This window comes from Chiloscyllium plagiosum, unplaced genomic scaffold, assembly GCF_037043375.1.
Source record: "Chiloscyllium plagiosum isolate Xiang-an unplaced genomic scaffold, Cpla_swu_hap1 HiC_scaffold_3, whole genome shotgun sequence".
Classification (NCBI taxonomy): domain Eukaryota; kingdom Metazoa; phylum Chordata; class Chondrichthyes; order Orectolobiformes; family Hemiscylliidae; genus Chiloscyllium; species Chiloscyllium plagiosum.
The window spans coordinates 47,625,364-47,648,702 of record NW_028270141.1 but is presented as its reverse complement, the minus strand read 5'-3'; the positions used below and the strand labels follow the sequence as shown (position 1 = coordinate 47,648,702).

The following is a 23,339-nucleotide window of genomic DNA, read 5'->3' as shown; positions in this document are numbered from 1 at the left end:
CAGGAAAAAAAACATTTCGGACAAAAGCCCTTCATCAGGAATGAGGCAGGGAGCCTCTGGGGTGGAGCTGGAGAGAAGATAGCTAAGAGTGCAATAGGTGGATGCGTTGGGGATGAAGGTGATAGGCCAGAGAGGAGGGTGGAGTGGATAGGTGGGAAGGAAGATTAACAGGACAGGTCATAAGGATGGTGCTGAGCTGGAAGGTTGGAACTGGGGTAAGGTGCGGGGCAGGGGAAATGAGGAAACTGATGAAGGCCACATTGACGCCCCGGGGTTAATATGTTCCGAGGCAGAAGATGAGGCGTCGGGTGGTGAGGGAGTGGTGGTGGAGGCAGCCCAGGATCTGCATGTCTTTGGCAGAGTGGGATGGGGAGTTAAAATGTTTGGCCATGGGGTGGTGGGGTTGGTTGGTGCGGGTGTCCCAGAGATGTTCCCTGAAGTGCTCTTCACCAGTTTCCTCATTTCCACCCCGCCCCCACCTTACCCAGTTCCAACCTTCCAGCTCAGCACCATCCTTATGACCTATCCCACCTGTCAATCTTCCTTCCTACCTATTTGCTCCACCCTCCTCTCCAACCTATCACCTTCATCCTCACTCCATCCACCTATTGCATTCTTAGCTATTTTCTCCCCAGCCCCACCCCTCTCCCATTTATCTCTCCATCCTGGAAGCTCACTGCCTCATTCCTGATGAAGGGATTTTGCCAGAAATGTCGTTTTCATGCTCCTCCGATGCTGCCTGACCTGCTGTGCTTTTTCAGCACCATTCTATTCTTGACTTTTGCCTTGTTTGTCAGGTTTAAATGCTGGCTTGGGGGCAGAAGGAGGATTTTGGGGTAATAGTCCAATAGTTAATGGTTTTAAAAGTTTGGATTATTGCCATTCTTAGAATTGTGTATGGTACTTTTCGTTAGTAACAAATAGTTATTGCTATTTTACATAAAACAGTATTCATTATAACTCAGGAGCATCAACTAGCCACGAAACAACACGACCAGCTATCCTTAGTAGCCACACACGCAGACGACAAGCAACATGAATTCGACTGGGACAACACTACCATTATAGGGCAAGCCAAACAAAGAACAGCCAGGGAATTCCTAGAAGCATGGCACTCATCCACAAACTCCATCAAGAAACACATCGACCTGGACCCAATATACCGGCCACTACAGCGGACAGCTGAAACTGACAACCGGAAATGGCAGGGACAGGCCACTATAAATGCCGGAGGAAACACCACAGAAGCGCTTCACAGGAGGCTCCCAAGCACTGAGGATGTCACCTAGACAGGGGACGAAACGTTTGCAACAAAAAATTTCCAGCTCGTCGAACAGAATCACAACAACGAGCACCCGAGCCACAAATCTTCTCCCAAACTTTGATCAGGAGCATAAGTTGAGAGACTGATCAATTGGGAGAAGTTATTACAAAAACTTCACAAAACTTCCATCACATGCGGTTCCCCACTTTGTGTTTGTCTGTGGTTAATTCAGAGTCTGTGACAGTAAAGATGTTTTCTACTAAGCCCTAAGTACCAATCATGCTTAGTTGTTATGGTATTCTAACAGGTGCCTATCATGATGGGAAATGGAGAACTGTTTGTGTTAGAGTTGTTACTGCCCTGTTTGTCAGATCAGCACTAATCTGTGCTTTGCTTGTTAGTGCAACATGTCTGCATCAGCTACTGAGTTTTTCAGTTTCTCTTTGGATTAGAAACCATACAATTAACTGGATCTCGAGCATTTAGAATCCTTTATTGAAAGTTACATTTAAATTTACAACTTGTTAATTTGTAACACCAACATTCCAATCCAGGAATTTACTGCTTTGCTCTCCCTGCTTCATTTCCAAACCTTTCACATTACACAATTTACAACAACCCTTTTTAAAAAAACAATTATTTTCATGTTTACACATTTGTAATATACTTTCAAAAACTGCTCTATTTTGTGAAGCTGTTATTTGACAAATATATTGGAAAATAAAATGTAGCCAGGTTTGTTAGATTAAACACTTGTTGTTGAGCTCCCCTGTATTGGCTGTATTCCTGAATAAATCATGCTTATTCCTCTCTGCATGTGTAGATATTCTCTACTGTACCCGCAAGTGATGATCATGCTTAGTTGCTATGGCATTCTTAAGGGTGCCCATGATAGGACATGAAAAACTTACTGTCAGATTAAGCCTCTCACTGTTCACTTCTTGTGTTGGAACAAGCGACCTGCATAAAGTGCCATTGCAACCCAGACACTTTAACCTTGTGCTCGCTCTGCCTCATCTGCAGGTTCTCATTCTCCCACCAAGCAAAAGGTATCTTGTCCTCAATCTTTTCAGGGGCTATGAAAGAGCAATCTTTCTTCCCAGTTGCAGAGAGGTCGGGAAAAGAAAGGCAGCTCTCCATCTTAGGAGGAATGCTAAAACATGTTTACTTCTGTTCCTCATGGTTTGTTTGTCATCGCTGCACTCTTGCTGATCTGGATGACTGGGGTTTGGGTTTCACTCCTCCATTCCATCACGGCTCCTTAATCATTGTTCTTCTAAGCTCCGCAAAATGGCTTCTTCGATAATAGCATCTGAACAAATAACAGACATAACAAACTTTATTCTTTGGCTGAAATAGAATTATTGTTTAGAACTCTACAGCACAGGGGGATGCCATTCGGCTCACAATGCCTGTGTAAGCTCTTTGGAATATCTCTGCCTTGCTCTTTACACATAGCCATGCAAACCACTCCCTTTTCAAGTATTTATCCAATTCTCTTTTAAAAAATGAAATTTGCTTCCACTGCCCTTTCAGACGGTGTATTCCAGATTATAATTAAGACAAATTGCTGCTCTTTTTTTGTTGCCAATTACCTTAAATCTGTGTTCTGTGCCCACTAATATTTATCCTGGCAAGACCCTTCACAATTTCTGTCACCTCTATCATAATGCACAATTCCAGTTTATTGTCCTTCACACAAACTGTTCCACTCCACATTCCCGTTACTATTTTTACACATTTCTTCAGCACCTCTCCAAGGCCTTGACAACCTTGGGTAAAGTGCGGTGTCCAAAGTCTGACAATATTCCAACTAGGGCCGAACCAATAGCAAATACTTCCTCAACTCAACTTGCAAAGTTTCACCACCAAACTGGAAAAATTTTTTTTTTTGCTTTCCTGCAAAAGAATCAGCAACCATTCACTTGTTTTCCCCTTTTAGTTTATTTATCTTTGATAAACGTCATCTTTTGTCCTTCTTAAGTTCTGGTTTGGAGCTTGAACTCCAAGAGCCATCAACTAGACCCAAGATCATTAAGTTCAGTAAAGAATTTCTCAAATAAAAGTGATAGATTACAAAGACAGAAAGAGCACCTTCTTGAGTTGTTTTCTGCTTTTCCATAGACTCCTGCAAACTCAATACCAGCGTTTTTTGGAGGACTTCATCTTCATCATCACTGTCTGGAGCCCAAGAGAGAAAACAAAGTTAACAATGCATCTGCCATGGCCTGGAGGTCAAAGAGGAACCAAAAGTGTTTAATGTCTAACAGACAGTTACAAACATCCAGCTGCTTGCTCAGGCTCAGTCAGTAGATCAGAATTCCGACATGGTTGAACTAATGCCCATCGGTTTCAAGAGCAACTCCACATCACTGCAAGTCGTGTTCAATTGCTCCCTTTTCAGTTCCTTTAATTGCTGGCCTTTCAGCATTACATATATTTTACGATAGACCAGGCTTCTCGTGCTTATTTAGGCCACTATTAGCCCTTACCCCACTTGAACCAGATAATTCAAATATGTCTGCACTACAATTTATAGCCGACCAAGTCTGGAATCACACTCTACCAGGATTTGAAAGAAAAGAAGAAAAACAAAGTGCTTATATTTTGGAATGGGTTGCTCAAAGTTATTGGAACATGGCCTTTGGGCAATTTAATGCTCAAGATAATACAATGTTCCATTAGGCAGCCTTTGAGAGAATGTACAACATGTTCTCAAGAGCTGTCTTGTATTGTTGTGCAATCATATGCAAGAACTCATATAAGATAGTTACCAAAGCAAGTGTAGCCTTCAGCAGAAGGAATATCAGTGTGGAAAAAAATGATAGCAAGTTTGCCCACCAAGCTGAAAGATCTCCCATTCTACACACAGAAGACATGGACTGTGTAGTACAATCAGGCTAATTAGCTCAACAACTTTCATTTGAATTCTTTTTGGAAGCTTTTGAAGATTTGATGGCAGGACAAAGGAGCAGACACACGTTCTCACCTGAGGTGGCATCGCAAGCATTCCTAACACTCAGTCACAAGTATGGCAGGCTGACCATGTAGTCAGAATGCCTTACACTTCCTTCTCAAAATAAATCAACTATTGCATGTACTGGGTATATTTTAATGATGGCTCAAAGAACAAGGATCTCAAAACGCTTTGCTTAGGAATTTTGATAATGACCCCTTTGAAGCCAGGTCCTCATCAGGGACAGAGAGAAAATGCAAGGAGAGGTCTAGCACCTTGTCCAAAACTCAACTGTCTCTCGTATTCTGGTATCTGCAGAATCTTGTGGGTGCAGATTAGCCTTCGCAATCATCTTCATACCGACTAGAACCCTAGTAAGCCCTCAGATGATGACCTCAATCATTCTTACCCTAAAGAACGAACAGCATACTTTGTGTTACTTGGAGAGTCTGGAGAAGATCGAATTATTCTCCTGTGTGCAGAATAGTAGCAAAGGTGTTGAATAATTATCCGAGAGATCACAAGAGTAAAGAAGGAATGACAAATTCCCACTGCCGAGAAGATAGGTGACATCAGTCAGAGAAGGGTCAAATTTGAGAGGAATTTTTAAAAAAAGGCCTCTGTAATCTTTTCAAATTTATTTTATTCAGTGAGTTATGATAATCTGGGATATGTTGCCTAAAAAAGGTGTGGAAGGATATTCAATAGCAACTTTCAAAAGGAAACTGGAGAACTGTTTGAAATCTGCAATTCTTACCTGCTCTGGCCTACATATGACTCCAGACCAATAGCAATGTGGTTAACTCTTTATAACATTCTAGGAAACTGGGGATGGGCAATAAATGCTGGCCAGCAACATCCATATCCCATGAATGAATAAATAAAAACCTGGAACATGCATGGCTACTCACTGAATGATCAGAGGAACTTGAGATTAAATTAGTTAGGTGTTTGATAATCCAAAGTTAACCACATTGTTGTGAATCACATTGTTGATGACCAGAGTAGGTTAGAACAGTAGATTCCCATTCCCAAAGGACATTAGTGAAGAAGACAAATTTTTATGAGAATTGAAAGTGGTTAAATAGTCATCATTAGGTTAGTTTTTCTTTATTCCAAATTTAAAAAAAAAATTGAATTCAAATTTCACTGTCTTCCATGGGACTTCCAGAACATATTCCTGGAACTGGACATGTATATGATAGTATTCTTGAGGCTCTGGATTACCAACCCAGTGAAATGACCACTTTGTCACTGCCTTAAGTACCGTAAGGATCCTGTGGCTATTTCCAAAGGTCCAAATTTCTATTCGCCTTTTAAATTCGTTAATAAGGAAGTGTAGATTCCCAATTTATAGTTAAAAAAAAGTTGAAATTTAGTTTTCATTATTTTACTCATCTACAAAGTTGAAGTCTTCATGCAACTGTCAATTAACCATGCCTTGAACTGTCCCCCCGGTTTCCTTTAATCACTCCTGCTCTCTTGAACACACACTTCTCTCTTTTTGGTCTTACTTAGAACCTGTTATTGACGAGAAACATTACGTCTCCTTTGCCCTCGCTACAGATTCTGCAAGAAGTATTGAGTATTTCCAGCATTTTGTCTTTATGTCAGATTTCTGGCAGTCACTGGTGTAGTTTGCTTTTGTTTGTGCTATTAGTTTGGTGGCAACTTTCTAACTAAACAGCCAAATGGAGAAATTCTCACTGACAGCTACACTTTAACAACTTCAGAAAAGTATCTCAAAAATGCTATGGTAGCCAAAGTAAAGAATTACATCTAGTATCAATGTAGGAGTCATAGACGCATTTATTCCAGATAAGCAGTGTCATGGGATTTAACCTTTTTTTTCAATTATCTTATTGCTTCAGCCCCACCTTTCCCAATATCTGATATACTATTCAGTAAGGCACACATCAGCTCCCCTTCCATCTGGTGGGGATTCAGAACGTGGCCAGGACGCATCGTTTTCTTCAACTGATTCTTCAGTTCCTCGAAGCCCTTGTCTCCAGACAGTACGGTGAAAGGGATATGCTTTGGCAATTGCTCATCCATACGGCCAGCCTGTAAAATTAGGGGTGAAGGTGACACAAGGATAGAGGAGGAGGGAAGGTCACAAAAGGAAGGAGGAGTTGGAAAAAAGAGAGAGACAAAAAAATGTTAACTGTCTATCATTTGTTAGAAGTTCAAACCGTCTATTCCTCAATGATATCATTTAATGGGTACAATAGTAAAGGATGCCTGGGAAAAATACCTGAGAATTCAGATACATAAATCTTTGAAGATACAGAAGTTGAGGAAGCCAAAAACTACAGTATTTCCAAGTTTACAAATGGTGACACAGAATACAAAATGAAGGAACTAAGCAAAACATTTATAAATCAGTGGTTTGGAGTCAGATGCTATATTGTGACTAATTCCAGGCACAATTTAGGAAGAATGCAAAGGCTTTGAGAGGGCACAGATTTACTAAAATGGTGTAAGGAATAAGGCAAGTCTGTTATACAGCGACTGAAGAGGCTAGGGCTTGTTCACTTTATAGCAGAAAGATTAAGTGGTATTTAGAGGGGCCTTGACAGTTAATAAAGTTAAAGTGGCAGAAGGTAAGCTCAGACACAATGGGTCAAATAGTCTTCTTTAGTGCTGTACGATTCTGTGATTTCTGTTTGCCTTTCTCCCTACTGGTTATTAATATTGACAGAAGCAAAACAGAACATTGGTTATTTGAGATTTCATAGGTTCCCTACAGAGCAGAAGGAGACCACTCAGCCCGTCGAGACCATACCAACCTTGTGAAGAGCATCCCATCCAGGACCACTACCTCCCCTATCCCTGTAACCTTGCATTTCCCAGCGTTAATCCACCTCCCTGAATACTATGGGAAATTGAATATGGCCAATCCACCTAACCTGCATATCTTTCTACCGTGTGAGGAAACTGAAGCATGAGGAGGAAACCCATGTAGACACAGGAACAACGTGCAGACTCCACCTGATGGTGGAATCAAACCGGAAACCCTGGCGCTGAGACACAGCAGTGCTAATCACTGAACCACCATGAAAAAAGGGTTCAGCAAATAAATGGTCGACCAACTTTCTGAAATGATTATCCAAATTAGATCTTCGGTATCTGCCATTGCTCTCAATGTACCTCCTGTGGCAGGTCAAGTTTCCCCTGGATTGAGTTACATATAACAACCTTGAAGGTGGTCTCCATCATGGTCATGCAATTTGTTTGTCAGATGCAGTAAAATCAAAACTAGGGGTTCAAATTGTTTTTTCTTAAAGAGAATAGTAAATCACACTAAGTGCTAGCCAGATTCTTCCTGCTGCTCACCATTAGGCTACTTCCACCTTAGTGAGGTGTGAACAACTGACTGGAACAGCTTGAGGACCAATACTGCCTTTTCCTACATTACAACAATTTTTGAATATGCTTCCAATATACTTCACTGGCTGTAAATCACTTTGATATGTCCCATGGTCATAAAAACTATTATCTAAATGTAAGGCTTTCTTTAAAACCACAAAGCTTTTTAAAAATGGAGAACTACTTATTGGATTGTGTCAAGTGTTAGTGCTTCCAGTACAAATGTGGGTGGTCAATGCAATGGGAATAGTTTTGTTTTTTAGTTGATGATTACACAATGCAGTGACAGAAGCAATGCCAAACATTCATGGCAACTGTTTCAAAGATTATGGCACAATGATAGGCGAGGTAGGTAATTTAATTCGTGCATTCAGGAAGTGAGCTGCACTTGCCTCCCTTCCCCCATTGCTCAGTTAGCTCAGGTGGCTAAAGTGTGATGCAGAGAAATGCCAGTGGTGAGAGTTCAACTCAATAACAGTTCATGGAGCCTTCTGGAGGAGTTTCCTTCCAGTTACATACCACCAGTTGTCTATTTTATAATGGAGAGAGATGCCCATGGCCCTTTATGGACTATGGCTAACTGTCCTTAATTTTCTTAAACAATTGGAACGTTTTGACCTCCAGGTGTCTATGTGACCCCTTGCATGGACTTAGGGGACAAAAGCAGATATATGGAGTTAGGCTGAAAAGCAAGTAAGCTGAAAATGTGTTGTTGGAAAAGCGCAGCAGGTCTGGCAGCATCCAAGGAGCAGGAGAATTGACGTTTCGGGCATGAGCCCTTCTTCAGGAAAAGCAAGTAAGAACACAATGAATGGCGGAACAGATTCAAATGGTTAAATGGCCCACTCCTGCAACCGAGTGAAAATCTTTAGCCTTCAAATGACATCTAAAATGGATTAGCCACTCACTATTACTGGGGATGTGCTGCTCATAAATTGGTCACTGCATTTCCTATATTATACTTCAAAAGGACATCCTTGGCTCTAATGCACTTCAGGATAGCACAACAGTGTGAAAACAACCACATAAATCCAAATTCCTGACTTAACTGCCACCATTCAGCTCAGCCATAGTAACATCCAAACTCATTCTGGGATTTCTAAGCTGCCTCTTGCATTCCAGTGCCCCGTAAAGTTTGCCATTACTTAGAGATCTTTGCAACTTGGCATTTTCATTTCAGGACCCAATTCATCATGGTCCCAACTAAAAAGAAAACAAGACTTGGCTTTTCTCACATCTTGCAACATGAACAATTATCTCTAGCTATTGATTTGCATAATAAGACAAGAACACAAACATGCATGCAGATGGCAAAATCAGCAGCATCCTTCCTAGTACTGCATCGTGGATGAAGGAAAAAACATCCAGTGTTGACGAGAAAATTGTAGACAGGACAGTTTTCTGGTGGCTTCCAATTAGTCTTTCCACCTATGGAAAATGAATTAGAAAAACAATTTAAATAATAAGAATAGATGAGGTTTTTTTTAAAAACTCACATAAGTCATTGCTAAGGAAAGGATGTTGAGACTTGCAACTCTCATAATCTAACAATCTCAACGAAAGCATACAGCTGCTTTTGCACACCTAGGAAACTCTCACTCAGGAATTAAATGGGTATTACTTACTCCTAACATTGCATTTAAATTTAATAAGCATGAAGTTAAAATTTTCTCCCTGTTCCTACCCGAAACCTGATCTATCTTATGTTAAAGTAATAACTTAAGTTTACTTTAAGGGTATAATGTTGGTGGAGATGACAGCAAATGAGGTTTTGTGCCTTGTAAAATGTTAACAAAAATGTTGACTGGTTTTCAGATGGCTACAAGTGGGCAAAGATTTTACACAGGGATTAGCCAGGCCACTTCGGCATAAAACTTTGTTTGATAACGCTCCTGTAAAGTGCATTGGGACATCTTTCAAGGTTCAAAGTGCTACATAATGTCACACATTAATGATTTGAATAAAAGCCCAGAGTGAGTGATGTTGAAATATACAAAGACTCCAAAATAGGATGTGAAGTTAATTCTTTAAAAGACCAAAAGGGAAACAAGCAAAGAATTAATAAAAATTGGTGGGTGTGGAGCTCAAAAGCAAGAGAAAACATTCAATCTTACTTGAAGGTTGCATCGGACTGGAGAGACCAACATTTTTGCAGGAGGGAGCGGCTGCTTGTGTGATGAGTGGATATTTAAAATTAATTAGAAAGGGAATGGGATGGGGGTGATGTGCAGACAAGTCTAAAAGAACCCCAAATCAGTCTTGAAGGCAGTGTAAATATAGATAAGTTAATGCACATGGGAGCATGACAAGGAACCTTTACTTTGAATTGATACAAGGAGCCAAGGTGCTGATTAACACGTGGGGATGTGATATGATTGCTATCATGGAGACATTGTTGAGGGAAGGGCAGGATTGAATATAGATTCTTTAGGTAAAACAGGGGTGTGATATAAAAGATTGATCAAGGAATCAATTACTGCAATAAGAAGGGATGGTATCTTTGTAGGTTTCCAAAATGAAGCTGTCTGGATAGAGCTTCAAAATAAAAAGGGGGCACTTTGCAAAAGGTGCACTACAGACCTCTGAACAATCAGGGACAAATAGAAAGTAGGGTAATAAGAGATTTCAACTTCCCTAATGTTATCTGGGATAGACAAAGTTTGAAAGATTTAGAAGGAGCAGAATTCTTAAAACGCATCCAGGAGAACAGTTTAAGTCAGATTGTTTAAAATCTTACAAGACAGGGAGCAACACTGAACCTAATTTTAGGGAACAAAGCCAGGCAAGTGGTGGATGGGGTATTTTAGTGGTAGTGACCATAATTCAATAAGATTTAAAGTACTTATGTATAAAAACAAACATGTACCAGAAACAAAGGTCCTGAAGTTGGGGAAGGCTTATTTTAGTACTAGTCAAGATCTGGCCAAAATGGACTGGGAACAGCTATTTGCAGGAAAATCCATATCGAAGCCATGGGAGTGATCCAAAAGGGTAATTTTGAATGTGCAGGGTCAATATGTTTCCATACAGGAGAAGGTGGGATCAACAAGTCCAGAGAAGTTTGGATGGTAAGGGACATGCAACATTGGATAAGCAAGCAAATGAAGTATATGGCATATATCAAAGGCTAAAATTGTATACTTCGAGAGGAATATAGAAAAAGCAGGGGTCACTTAAAGAAATACATTAGGAGAGTGAAGAGGAGACTTGCAGGTAACAATAATGAAACTCCAAAGGTTTTTTATTTGTATTTTAGAGACAAGAAAATAACCAGGAAAACAGTAAAGCGCATTAGGAACTGTGTGTGTGAAACCAGAAGACATCACTGAGGTTAAGTGAGCACTTTGAATCTGTATTCACTCAAGTGAAGGAAGATGTAGGCATCTAAGTCAGGGAGTGGGACTATAATATACTTAAATTAGCATGGAGAAGGAGAAATTGTTAGTGGTTTTCGCAGGCATGACAGTGTACAAGTAACCAGGCCCATGTGGGAACCAAGGGAAGAGATTCAAGTTAAGGAACAGAAGATATAGAGAAGATACAAGGAATTTTCTTTTTCCACCAAGGTGGTAGTGGGTATCTGAACTTACTACCTAAAAAGGCTAATAGAGACAGCAATCCTCAAGGCATTTAAAAAGTATTTAGATGAGCATCTAAAACACCAAAGAATAAAAGATGATGGGTCAAGTGTGGGCAACAGGATTAAAATAGATGGATGCTTGATGGCTGGTGCAGGCACAATGGGCCAAAGGTCCTCTTTCTATGTTGTAAAAACTCCATGATTTCGCTGAGCAAAAGGTGAAATGTTTTTGTAGTTTTAAAAAACACACAGACAAGAGCAAATTACTCTGCCTATAGTAGGTTTAGTGCTATGGAACAGCACAGATACATGTTCATGATTTTAATGCTGGCCTTGACTCAGCGATTAACAATCTTGCTTCCTAGTTAGATGGTGTAGATTCAACTTCCACTCAAAGATCTGAGTATGATAATGTAAACTGACACTCTACTAAAATCCTGAGGGTGTGCTGCACTGTCACAGAAGTCATTCTTGTGGATGGAACCAGTAATCCAGTACAATTGTAGCATCAATTGCATTCCAATTCCTTTGTAATAAAAACCAACAAAACATTTGTTCTCCTAATTGTTTACTGTTCTTGCAGGCTAACTTACGTACCCTGTACGAGTATATCCAAGTGTCTCTGAACATCAACATTTAAAAGTTTCACACTTTAAAAATCTATTTTTACATTTTTACAACCAGTGTGTATAACCTCACACTTTCCGAGAGAATACACTATCTTCTACCTTGTGGTCCATTCATGTAATCTCTCTATATCTCAAAGTGTCTTCACAGCTTTGTATCATCAGCAAACTTAGATATATCATTCTGCCTCTTTGTTTAAGCCATTAATATAAATTGTAAATAGCTGAGACACCAGCATGAATCCACATGGCACTCCATTACTCACAGCATATTAACTTGAAAATGCCTTGTTTATCCATATAGTTTAACCAATGCTCTATACAAGCTAATACCATCTCCGAACACCATCAGCCCTGCTCTTCTATACTAATCATCTGTGGAGCCCCTTAACTAATAATAATTGATAATTCAAATAAAACACAACTACCACTTTATCTACCCTATGAGTTACATACTCAAAAATCCCTCAATAAATATGTCAAAGATTTCCCTTTGGTCAAACTATAACGATTTGTTCTAACCACATTATGCTTTTCCAAGTGTATCAAGAGATTCTTAATGATAGATCCCAACAATTTCCTGATGTTTGATGTCAGGTGAACCAGTCTGTTCTCTATTTTCTTTCTCCATCCTTCTCTAATTAATAGAGTCTCCAATCCTCCCAGAATGGTTGGGAGTTTCCTGAAATCAGCATAGATCTCCTTCTGGCTATTGAAATCAACCCAGGAGATTTTAAAATGTTAATTTAAGGAATTACATTACTACTCACCATGACTTGTTCACAGCTGCTCAGCATTCATTTTAAACAGTGAGCCAACCATTGTATTCAGCATGATAAATTGGTGTTGATATAGCTCACACATGTATTCTGTGCTCTAACATTGTTGCCTGTTCTTTCACACTAAGATGGTTAAAGGCTAAAGTCTGACATACAGTTGTCGAGAATAGTATATGTGAGTATGCCATATATAGTAAAAGTGTACAATGGATTGGCAACTGTTGCTTGTCTGGGTGAGAGTTTGCTGAGTAGGAGGCTCAGTGGACTGCTCATTTGCCTCTGGCCTGTGAGGCTGAACACAGTCTGAGTAGACAGATGAGTAGGCAAAAAGCAGACAGGGGCCACAGTTACCAGAAGGGAGCTTGCTCAGCCAGACTTGGGCTCTGTTTGCTATAACACCAGGAGTAGTGAACATCACAATGTTGAGTCTGTTACTAATGTAACCATCAGGATAGCACAGACCAGGGTCATCACTGTTTGGAGAATGGAAAGACAAGGCAGTTCTGTATCACAGCCCTGTGTGCGCAAGGGGGTGAAGATTCTGCAGCAGCTGCTTTGAAAGAACCAGTGCCAAATTGTGGTTCCAACAGATACGTGAATGCAGCCATATTTTAACAGGCCAATCCTGAGCAAGGAGATTGACACAAAGTACTTTTGTTTATTTCCATGCAACAAAACCTATCTCCTCCCCACTAGAATCTGCAGCTTGGGAACTTGCCTTATGCCTTGATGCATTCACCCACCGTTGCCACACTGCTAGGATTCAGAGACTGCCTCCCCTGCCAAAAACTCCCAAAACCTGGTCACGTGAAGTTGGTAACCCAAGTGAATAACAGTGTTAGACTCAACTTCCAATCTGCTGGGACTGCTGCAGGATCTCGAAAATTTTGCCAAGTCAAAACTAGTGCCCATGTTGCCGCTGATTTCTCCAAACACCACAAGGCCTTCTGAGGTCCATGTGCAGTGGCAGGAGAATGCAGAAGTGAACTCATGAGCAGGGTGCTCAACATGCACGGCCATGCAGTTTCAAGGGAACGTCAGCCAGTACACCGACAAACCCTGCATCAATACCATTTGCAAATCCAGAATGTACACCTTCAGGACTTGAAGTATTATCAGACTTTTGTTCCTCCAATACTTTTACCTCAGTGTTATGAATCACCTTAGTTTCCTCATTGTTAAGCCTGGTATCATGCAACCTTTACATATTTTTCAAGAGCTTTCTCCTTCAAAAGCAACCCTCCCTTCCTCCGTCACCCCAAAAAACTCAATATTTTGAACTAACCTTGAAATCCCCAGAAAAATGTGCCTTGGTTAAGATGTCCTGGTAAGTGGTTGAAAAAGCCCGCCCAGTTATCCAAATCGATGAATACAAGATGTGTCATTGTGCGTAGTAGGTCCAAGTCAGGCAACTCTATGTCTTCTTCCTGGTTTATTCTTTCCTTTTCTATTAGTTAGGGAAACGGGGAGAGAAAAAAAAGACTTTATTGTTCCAAACAAATTGTTGTAAACTTGTAACTTCAGTAAGTCATGAGGATAAAGTATGAGTATACTACATAGCAAGAAACACTGTGCTAAATTGAACAATAGTAGGGTGTTGGAGAAAGTGAGGACTGCAGATGCTGGAGATTAGAGTCAAAATGTGTGGTGCTGGGAAAGCACAGCTTATGCCCTAAAAGTCGACATCCTGTTCCTTGGATGCTGCCTGACCTGCAGTGCTTTTCCAGTGCCACAATAATAGGGTGTTAACAACTGAATATTATTAGTGCACAAATTTTGCATTTTTGTCACACTTTTCCTATCTGTCCATTTTCTCTATCTTAGAATCCAACTTCCTGTTCCTCTTTTTATTCCTCTTTCTGAACTTGATTCCAATTCTTTACCTTCATTCACATTTCTCAGTCCTAATATCTCAAGGGCACAGACTGTTAGTCCCACCTTTCCCCAAAGTCCCTGATTGGCCGCCCTGCTTCATTCACAACTCCAGCAATCATAGGACGTTGATTTAGAGACAGTGGACAGTTGAACAGTGCACAAGATCATGACTCCAGCAAGAACTGGGAACTTTTACCAGGTGCATCCAGAATGGGTTGTTTAAAGAAGGTACTAAGGAATTTTTAATCCAACCTACCCATCCAGTGAAGTTAAAAATTAGGTGACTGTCAAAGATTCAGAAAAGCACTAGATAGGAGCAGACGTACATCATTCTGCTTTTTCAGCCTGCTCTACCATTCAATGTGAATATGGCTAATTATTAAACTCAGAACTCAGTTCCTGCTTTCTCCCCACACTCTTTGATCACTTTATCCCTAAGAACCATATTTAACTTCTCCTCAAAAACAACCCTGGTCACTCCTGCTTTTTTTTAAATGTGGAGGTTACTGGTGGTTATATTAAAATTACTCAGTTTACAAGTATTGCACTGTCAGATAAAATTAAACCATCCTGAACTTTACCAAAACATTTTTCACAATTAAAATATTACATCTTACTTCACATTGGACAACAAACAGAAATCAGCAACATGTACCGTCCTCTTCCTACTCTGAAGAAACATTCTGATGTGCACACACCTGCTGTGGATGCATTTTCAAGGCAGGTGGATAAATGAGTTGAAGGAAGAGGGGTGGGAAAAGGTGTATGTGGAGCATACACACCAACAATGACCAGATACAACAAATGGCCTTTGTGCTATATATTCTACGTAACCAATGTTAAGGAGATGAAAATACACTGTCCTAGTGATGGAGTACAGTTAAGTTCAGATTCTCAGCTCATGGTCAAATAGGATATCAAGTTTGGAAAATGTCTAGTTCCACTTGTGACAATAGTAGGAGGGTGAAGATAGAATATAACAGCTATGTCATACAGTTCAACAACATGGAAAAACACTCTTCAGCCCATTGTGATTGCACTTATCATCAAGCACCTATCTATCCCAATCCCATATGCAGCACTTGGCCTGTAGCATTGCATTCCATGATGTTTCAAGTGATTATCTAAATTATCTAAATCATCATTTATTTCTTCAATAGTGTGATGGTTCTCACCTTTACCTTCAAGCATGAATGAGCCACTTTAGTTAACCATGTCCAACAAGAACAGGCACCTACATTACCCTAGTTTTTAAACTCTGTTAGACTAAAATATACTACTAATAGAGTCTGAATTAGTCTGGACCATTCAAAATGCCTTTGTCATTTAACTTGCAACAGTTTGAAACCTAGATTAAACAAAAGACATGGCTGCCACAGAGATCAGACAAAAATACTCACTATTAATGAATTTGTCAGCCTCTATGCAGAGATAAACAAATTTAATATTTCAGGTCAATAAACTTGTCTCAGTTCTGATGAAATATTAACTCTTTTTCTCTGTTCACAGATAATGTCTGAACTGAGTATTTCCAACATTTACAGTGTTTTGTATTTGAACGTGGTCAGTATCAAGCCCATTTGGAGTAAATTTGTTTAGTTCTACGGTCATCACAGAAATAATACATCTGTAAGACTACCTTCATCTCGGACAGGATACAATGCAGATTCAGTAACATCCTACAAGAGTTATAAAGGGTTAAATAGAAAGGTCATATTACTTAGAAAACTAATAATGAGGTCACTTGGCTGTACAGCTGGCTTGCGAAGCTGAGTGATAGCAAAAGCAAAGGTTCGGCTGAGGTGACAATGAAGGACGCTCCTTCTCAACCTCTTCCCTCACCTAAGGCATGGTGACCCTCAGGTTAAACCACCAGTTGTCCCCTCTAATGTAGACAGCAGTCCTATGGTCGAGTCAGGTTATGGCAACTTTACCTTAATCTTCATAATAGTAAACTGATTGAAGTTTTGAAGATGATTAAAGTTGGTATGTTAGAGAGAAGCCATTTCCTTTGTGGAAAGGTCCAGAATTAAGGGGGATGACCTCAAAATTAGAGTCAAGTCATTCGGAATGATCTCAGGAAGTTTTCTCCATAAAAAGATAGTGGAAAGCTTGCTCTCCAATTGATGAGGTTGGGGAAAGAGCATGGTAGATCAATAGATTTTCTTTTCCACAAAAGAGTTAATGTGCTACACTAACAAAGTGTATGAATTAACTTCACATATAGGCTGGAAGGAAACATTGACTTGTCAACTAGCAGAGGTAGACCCTGAACTGAAATGATAGCTTAAGTCAGTCTCTTGTTTCTACAGTGAAATTGCCAGATCATCTAAAACACCAGATACAAAGTTGCCATTCATTCCTGGTGGCAAAATACGAGATCTAATAAGAAGATGCTCATAAACAGCCAAATCTTTAGACTGGTGACTTTGGATTAGCCAAACTCTCACACATCTGTCATGCAGCATTTCCTATCATTTTCTTTCCGGCTGCACGGGCCTCCCAGGTCCATGTGCAGCAGCAACGTCTGGAACCCGAAGTCAATGCCTCCACCACGGTCCCATGTACGGAACCTTGGAGCAATTATATGTGCACAGCCATGCAACTTAGAGAGAACATTGCTGGCAATCAAATGGAGCAGAGGTACGCTACGTTTGAGCTTACAGTCAAGTAGACCTGCAGCAATGGTGACAAAATGGTCTTCTCACATCCTGAACAAGTACACCTCACCCTCATGATCTGCTCAATCGCTACTCAAGGATCTGCACACTCACAAGGTTGGCCTCTGATGCCATTTTTTCCCTACATTGCCTTATCCATTCTGATGGATATGGTCCTTGGCAGTTTTTTTGTTATCCATGGGGAGTGCATGCCCCTATCCCTTGTGGATGACAAGGATGACCTGCATATTCTTGAAAATGTTTTTGAACCAAACTCTACTGATTTCTGTTTAAAATGATGACAATCGAAGCATGTTATGGTGGAAGGCAAAGCACAAAGTAGGTCACTGCTATGATCAGTCCCAATATCAATGGTAATGAAACCACTGTAGACATTCTAGGATGTTGTACTGCAGCACAAAAATACAAGACTTGCTTGACTGCATTGATGACATTGTAGAAAGTGAGGGCTGATAACACTGGAGATCAGAGCCAAGAGTGTGGTGCTAGCAAAGCACAGCAGATCAGGCAGCATCTGAGAAGCAGGAAAATTGATGTTTCGGGAATAAGCCCTTCATCAAAGGGGCATCCTGATGAAGGGCTTATGCCTGAAACGTTGATTCTCCTGCTCCTCAGATGCTGCCTGACCTGCTGTGCTTGTCCAGCACCACACTATCGACTGCACTGATGACATGGTAAATTCATATGAAGACGGCATGTTAAGCCAAACGCAAATTACTGAGCTTTTCCACAGCTAAGTCCTAATTATTTGAAACACCTATTACTGTGCAAGGTGAAATCAATGTAAGGAATGAACTAATCAAAACATAAATTCATTTTAACATACTTTACTGGGTATCTACTTTTTTTACTAGTTTCTTTCACATCAAACTGATTTGTCGGCACAGAGTGTTATGTACATTGGCTGTATTGAAACCCCATTTAACACCAATTTGTGGCTGAGCTCCCTATTTTGTTGCATGGCTACAGTTGGACACCTGCAGTGTTCTGTGGTCAGCAATTTTGGAAGCGGCTGCATTATGCTTTCCAGTTTCTGAGTGGTTGCACACATGAAATTTTATAGGCAGATTTGTTGATGACTACAGTTGGCGAAGTGGTTGTTCTTGTTGCAGTGGGACCTGGGAGGGGGGTTTGGTGTCATCCGGGACCAGTAGGGCCTGCTGACCGGCACCACATCTACAAACATTCACTCGCTCCACCATCAATTCATAGTAGTTATCACATACATTGATATTTGTTGAGAGTATTAAATGTTTGTACTCTGACTGGGTCTGCAATGCTCAGCTCTGGAAATGACAACAGTCCCAGCAGTAGCAATGGTATCTGCGGCAGCAGCATCACGAACAGACAGCAGAGCATGATAAGCGGAGGATTCATCAAAGACTGTTGAACTTTAAACTTATTCCTCTATTTTACTAGTTTAAAGTACAAAAGACTTTAATGTGAACTATTACCTATTTCTTTATTTTTCTGCTACTCTATGAAGTAATGCTTAAGTTTTAAACCCTCATTTCTCTTAATACTCAGCTTTTTTTTTGTACTGGTCATTCTGCTATAACGTGACAGTTGTGTTCCTCTGTAACCTTGTGCTACAGAAAGTCGCACTGTAGAAGATCACTAATAGAAAATTGCTATACCCATTCAGTAGAAAGTTTGCATTATCCACACAACGCCCGCAATTTGTCAATCCTGTTAAAGGCAATTCGCTCTGATGAACGACCTACACCTAGGTGCCTAAGATGGTGCCATGTGTGGGAACATTATACACTTTTCAATGTACTCCTGTACTTCAGTATATGTAACAATAAAATCTAAATCTATGATCCAATTTGTCTGATGATTTCACTTATTTTCTCCTTTATGGTAGTGTTATTCCATTTTTGCAATTTTCACATGGGATCTACCAGCCCTTACAGTGAACTTCTATGCACAGTGTGGAAAACCTCAGTCCATATTTCTTCAAAAACCAATAACCACTGTGAAGTTTCCATAATACATGTCCCATCTCCCCAACTTACTGTCAAAAATAATTTGTCAGGAAAAAACGTGACGCTGTAAAATTAGAGATTGAAAAGTTACAAGTTATAAAAGCAGCCTTCAATGCACCAAGCTCTTTTACACCAATATAAGAGACGCAATCTGCCACAAAGCTGCTACATTTTGAACTTAAAATTATGATCATGACAGTTCTCCTTAAAATTTGCTTTCTTTCAGACCCCAAACTGCAGTGAGGTGAATGTACTCTGGTTAATGTGAGAAAGCAGAAGATTTTGAGAAAGAAATGTCTTTTGTAGAATGGAGAACTCTTTACCCAGCATGCATTGTGGCAGCAAACTCTCCATCTCTAGCATCAAATGCTCACCCATCTGTCCTGGAGATAGAACAGTTTGTCTCAATACGGATGCTAGATTATCATGTTCTATAATGGTGCCTTTAGAGATTTTAATGCTATTACCAAGACTATACAAATACAAGCTGTTATGAAGAAAATAAGGTACCCGCAAAGAAAAAAAGACAGATAATCCCAGTGTCTCCAAAGTGTATATAATTAACAGATTCCACTATAAATAAAGAGTTCCAGAGCCAGCAAGTCAGAGTGAGCCATCTTTAAAGTATTTTGGTCATCTGTAATAGGGGCTACAGGATTAGTAGTTAACACTGCTATGCTAAACATGCCCTCCCTCTGTTCAATCCATAGCCCACTACCTTTCTGCGTTTGTCCCATGACACAACCAGTGACTTCCCTGCCTTCCCGAGGAAGAGATACTACTGACCTGCTCGCTGGCATGGACTGGGCACGTGCAATACAAAGGCTACCTGCAGTTGTTGGAAGGACTTCATGACTGGATGAAGGCTCTGTGTTGTCATCCTGAGGTGCCCCCATGGTGTTGCTGCATAATGTGGTCACATGAGGAGTGTTAACTTCACAATCAACTGGCAATGAAGGAACCACCTGCTGCTCCTGAACAGAGCAATGCTTCCCGTGGTAATGCATTTGGGCACTTTCACTGTCATTGAAAGCCCTACCACAAACGCATTTGATGGTAATAGATCTGGTGACTGCCTTCCTCATCCCATGGCATTCCACCAGATGATTTCGGAGTTCTTCCTCGGATTGCGCTGTTACTGAACACGAGCAACGAAACCAGAGCTCCCCTTGTTCAAACAGGTTCCTCAAGCACCTCTGGCTGTCCTTCTTTCTTAATCTTTTGGATTTATACTGCAGCTGACACCCACAGGACATCAGTGAATGTTCCTCTGGCGTTTCTTCCTCCATTTCTTTCATGGTCGCAGCATCTCCGTGCTCCACAAAGACATAATCAGTGCTGTGGAAAATTTTGTAATGCTCAAGAAATTCACCTTCAGAGTCAAACTCAATGTCGTCACACAATCCACAGAAGTACTTTACGTTTAGCTCATTGTTGTGCTGATCACGACCGTGACGGTACAAGGTTTCCACTCTATGGAAGTGTTTCTTGCACAAGCCACAGCTGTATTTGTGAAACTGGTGGTTTGCCAAGCAGCCACAGTGTTTGGCAACACCATCCTCTGAATCAAACATCTCTTCACACAACCGACACTGCCAGGAGCCACTGGCCAGAACATCTTCTGGTTCAGGACTATCTGGATCAAGCTGCAGTCGGCCACCATCTTTGCCTGCCAAATCCATTGAGTTCCATGCTGATCTGGATGAAGAAGGCTCAAAAGCCATCAAATCCTCTTTATCCACTTGCTTCTCATAATAGTAAGCATGGCCACTGTGGCACTCCACAATGTGGGCCATCAGATCCTCTTTCCTTAGGATTTCTACGTGGCAGCGTTCACACCATAAACGGTGGTTGGTCAAGTGGGCACCCCCATGACTACGGCTCATGTGCAATGCGATGATTCCAGCATCATGTGCCAATTTGCCACACACCAAACACTTGTGAAGGATGCCATTGGCTGCCATGACGTGTTTCTCCACTGCCTCTTCATTGTCAAACCGTTGATGGCATTCACAGTACCATACCCTGGCTCCTGACTGGTTGTCACCCTCTACCTTTTCCTCCTTGAACTGCATGCTGTTGCTTTCGCTCCTGGTTCTCTTGCTGGAATTGGGTGCGGCAGCCTCACTAGAACATGTCTCAGCCAAGGGTCTTTTGAACGGAGAGTTCTTCTTGGCCTTGGACTGATCCAAAAGCATACGGAGATCAGAGGGAATCTTGCTCTTCTCATTGAAGTGACAAAACTCCAAGATGGCCTTCTCCATGGTGCGAATCCACTGGATATTGTGCATGGTTTGTTGAGTGTGCTGATTGATCTGATTGTCATCCACAAACAACTTTCGACAGTCCAGACAGCGGCCCCTCACTTTAAATATTGCAGCAACTTGGCTAATATCCTTTGTAGACACTGCAACAGGGCCAGCCCTTCTGCAGCGTGTTCTGCAAAAACGAAAACCACACAATTAAAAGTTTATCACAACTTTACACAGAAACAGTGAGGAGACCAATCAGGCCCCTCAAACCTACTCCTTTAAGTTACATTATGGTTGATGTGTGTTACAATTCCATTTAATCATCTTTTTCTACATCCTTTGATTCCCTTATTTCTTCAAATCCTTCACTCCGACAGTCCCCACCGTCCACAGTCAGGTGGGGAGATTTCCACTGCCCTTCATTTGAAAAAAGTGGCTTCTCAACTCCTTTCTAAATTCTCCAGCTCTAACTTAATCCCAATTCACATTACAAGATGATTTTTTTGATCATTTGCCCTACCAATTTTAAAAAAAAACAACTTTTAAAAAACTTAATCAGGTCATCCTTCAATCTTCTACACTTCAGTATATTTGTCTTTTTCTCTCATGATATCATTGGCCAGGCCAGGATTTACTGCCCATCCTAAGCTGTCCTTGAACTGTCCCAATCCATTATGGGCGGCATGATGGCACAGTGGTTAGCACTGCTGTCTCACAGCACCAGAGACCCATGTTCATTTCCCGCCTCAGGCAACCGTCTGTGTGGAGTTTGCACATTCTCCCTGTGCCTGTGTGGGTTTCCTCCGCGTGCTCCGATTTCCTCCCACAGTTCAAAAATGTGCAGGTTAGGTGAATTGGCCATGGCAAATTGCCCGTAGTGTTCGGTGAAGGGGTAAATGTAGGGGAATGGGTCTGGGTGGGTTGCTTTTCGAAGGGTTGATGTGGACTTGTTGGGCCGAAGGGCCTGTTTCCACACTGTAAGTAATCTAATCTAATCGTAATCTAATCATTTTAGAGGGTAATTAAAAGTCAGGGTAAAAATCCCAAATTTCCATCCCTGAAGGACATTAGTGAACCAAATGAACTTTTACCATAATCAATGATAATTATCAAGGTTACAACTACTTAAACTAGCTTTGCATTCCAGATTAATTAATCAAATTTAAATTCTGCTAACTGCCCAAAAGGATTTGAACCAAGGCCTTTGGAACACTTACCTGGTTTCCGATTACAAGTCTAGTAACATAAACACTACACCAGCATCTCCTACTGAGCGATAAGGCATTTGCAGAAGAGGGCAAGGATGGAAAGATCAATTAAATTCGGAGTTCGAAAGCCAGTGAAGACTACTGCAGATGGATACAATCAGAAACAGGGCTTCCTTTAGAGGAGGATTTGGGTGATGATGTTTTACAATTTGCTAAGAGGTCAATTGACAAGCTGGTAAAGATAGAAGAATGAAAGTGTAGATGAAAACGTGTAAAAGGATTGGTCAGTGGTAGGATGACAACTGAGGTTAAAGTGGGCAGGCAAAAATCTACAGCCTTGTAGTTGCTAGGACCTTGGTCATCCTATGACCCAGCTAAACACAGAGCCAATCAGCAAACTGAGATTGTAAACCACAATAAGTCAAACATCAGAAACCAACTCCTTTTACTCCCTTCATTCCAACTTCACCATTCAGTTAGACCATAGCTGATTTGCATTTTAATTCTAGCTTTTTGCTTTGTAACCATTAATAACCTTGCCTAGATGTACAACCCAAAAACATAACTCCTAAAACTTAGTTCAACTGCAATAAAATCACTGCACCAACATAAAATCTAAGAACAGAGGAAGCCATTAGAACTCTCCTACTGTACGGATATCAGAGAACAACTCGGTTAGCTCCACTCCCCCTTCACTTTCCACTTCGTCTTGCAAATTTTGTGCATTCAGACAATCACACAAGTCCCTTTTGAAAGCAACA

The 23,339-nt window shown here is 40.8% G+C and overlaps 1 protein-coding gene across 4 annotated transcripts in view; it reads right to left on the bottom strand.

Annotated features, from left to right (window-relative positions):
* Window positions 1-1,736: 1,736 nt before the first annotated feature.
* Window positions 1,737-23,339, bottom strand: part of znf451 (zinc finger protein 451) — an 84,457-nt gene continuing 62,854 nt past the window's right edge. For 3 of the 4 annotated variants that reach the window (XM_043681314.2, XM_043681324.2, XM_043681340.2), the window contains exons 10-15: window positions 19,948-21,557; window positions 13,860-14,021; window positions 8,887-9,017; window positions 6,098-6,284; window positions 3,359-3,445; window positions 1,737-2,576 (exon numbers count right to left, since the gene is read on the bottom strand). In XM_043681314.2, coding sequence (XP_043537249.2) covers window positions 2,530-2,576; window positions 3,359-3,445; window positions 6,098-6,284; window positions 8,887-9,017; window positions 13,860-14,021; window positions 19,948-21,557 — 2,224 coding nt within the window. In that variant the 3' untranslated portion in view covers window positions 1,737-2,529. Of the gene's footprint in view, window positions 2,577-3,358; window positions 3,446-6,097; window positions 6,285-8,886; window positions 9,018-13,859; window positions 14,022-19,947; window positions 21,558-23,339 lie in introns of those variants that run through there. The other variant, XM_087979299.1, reaches the window with a different exon arrangement.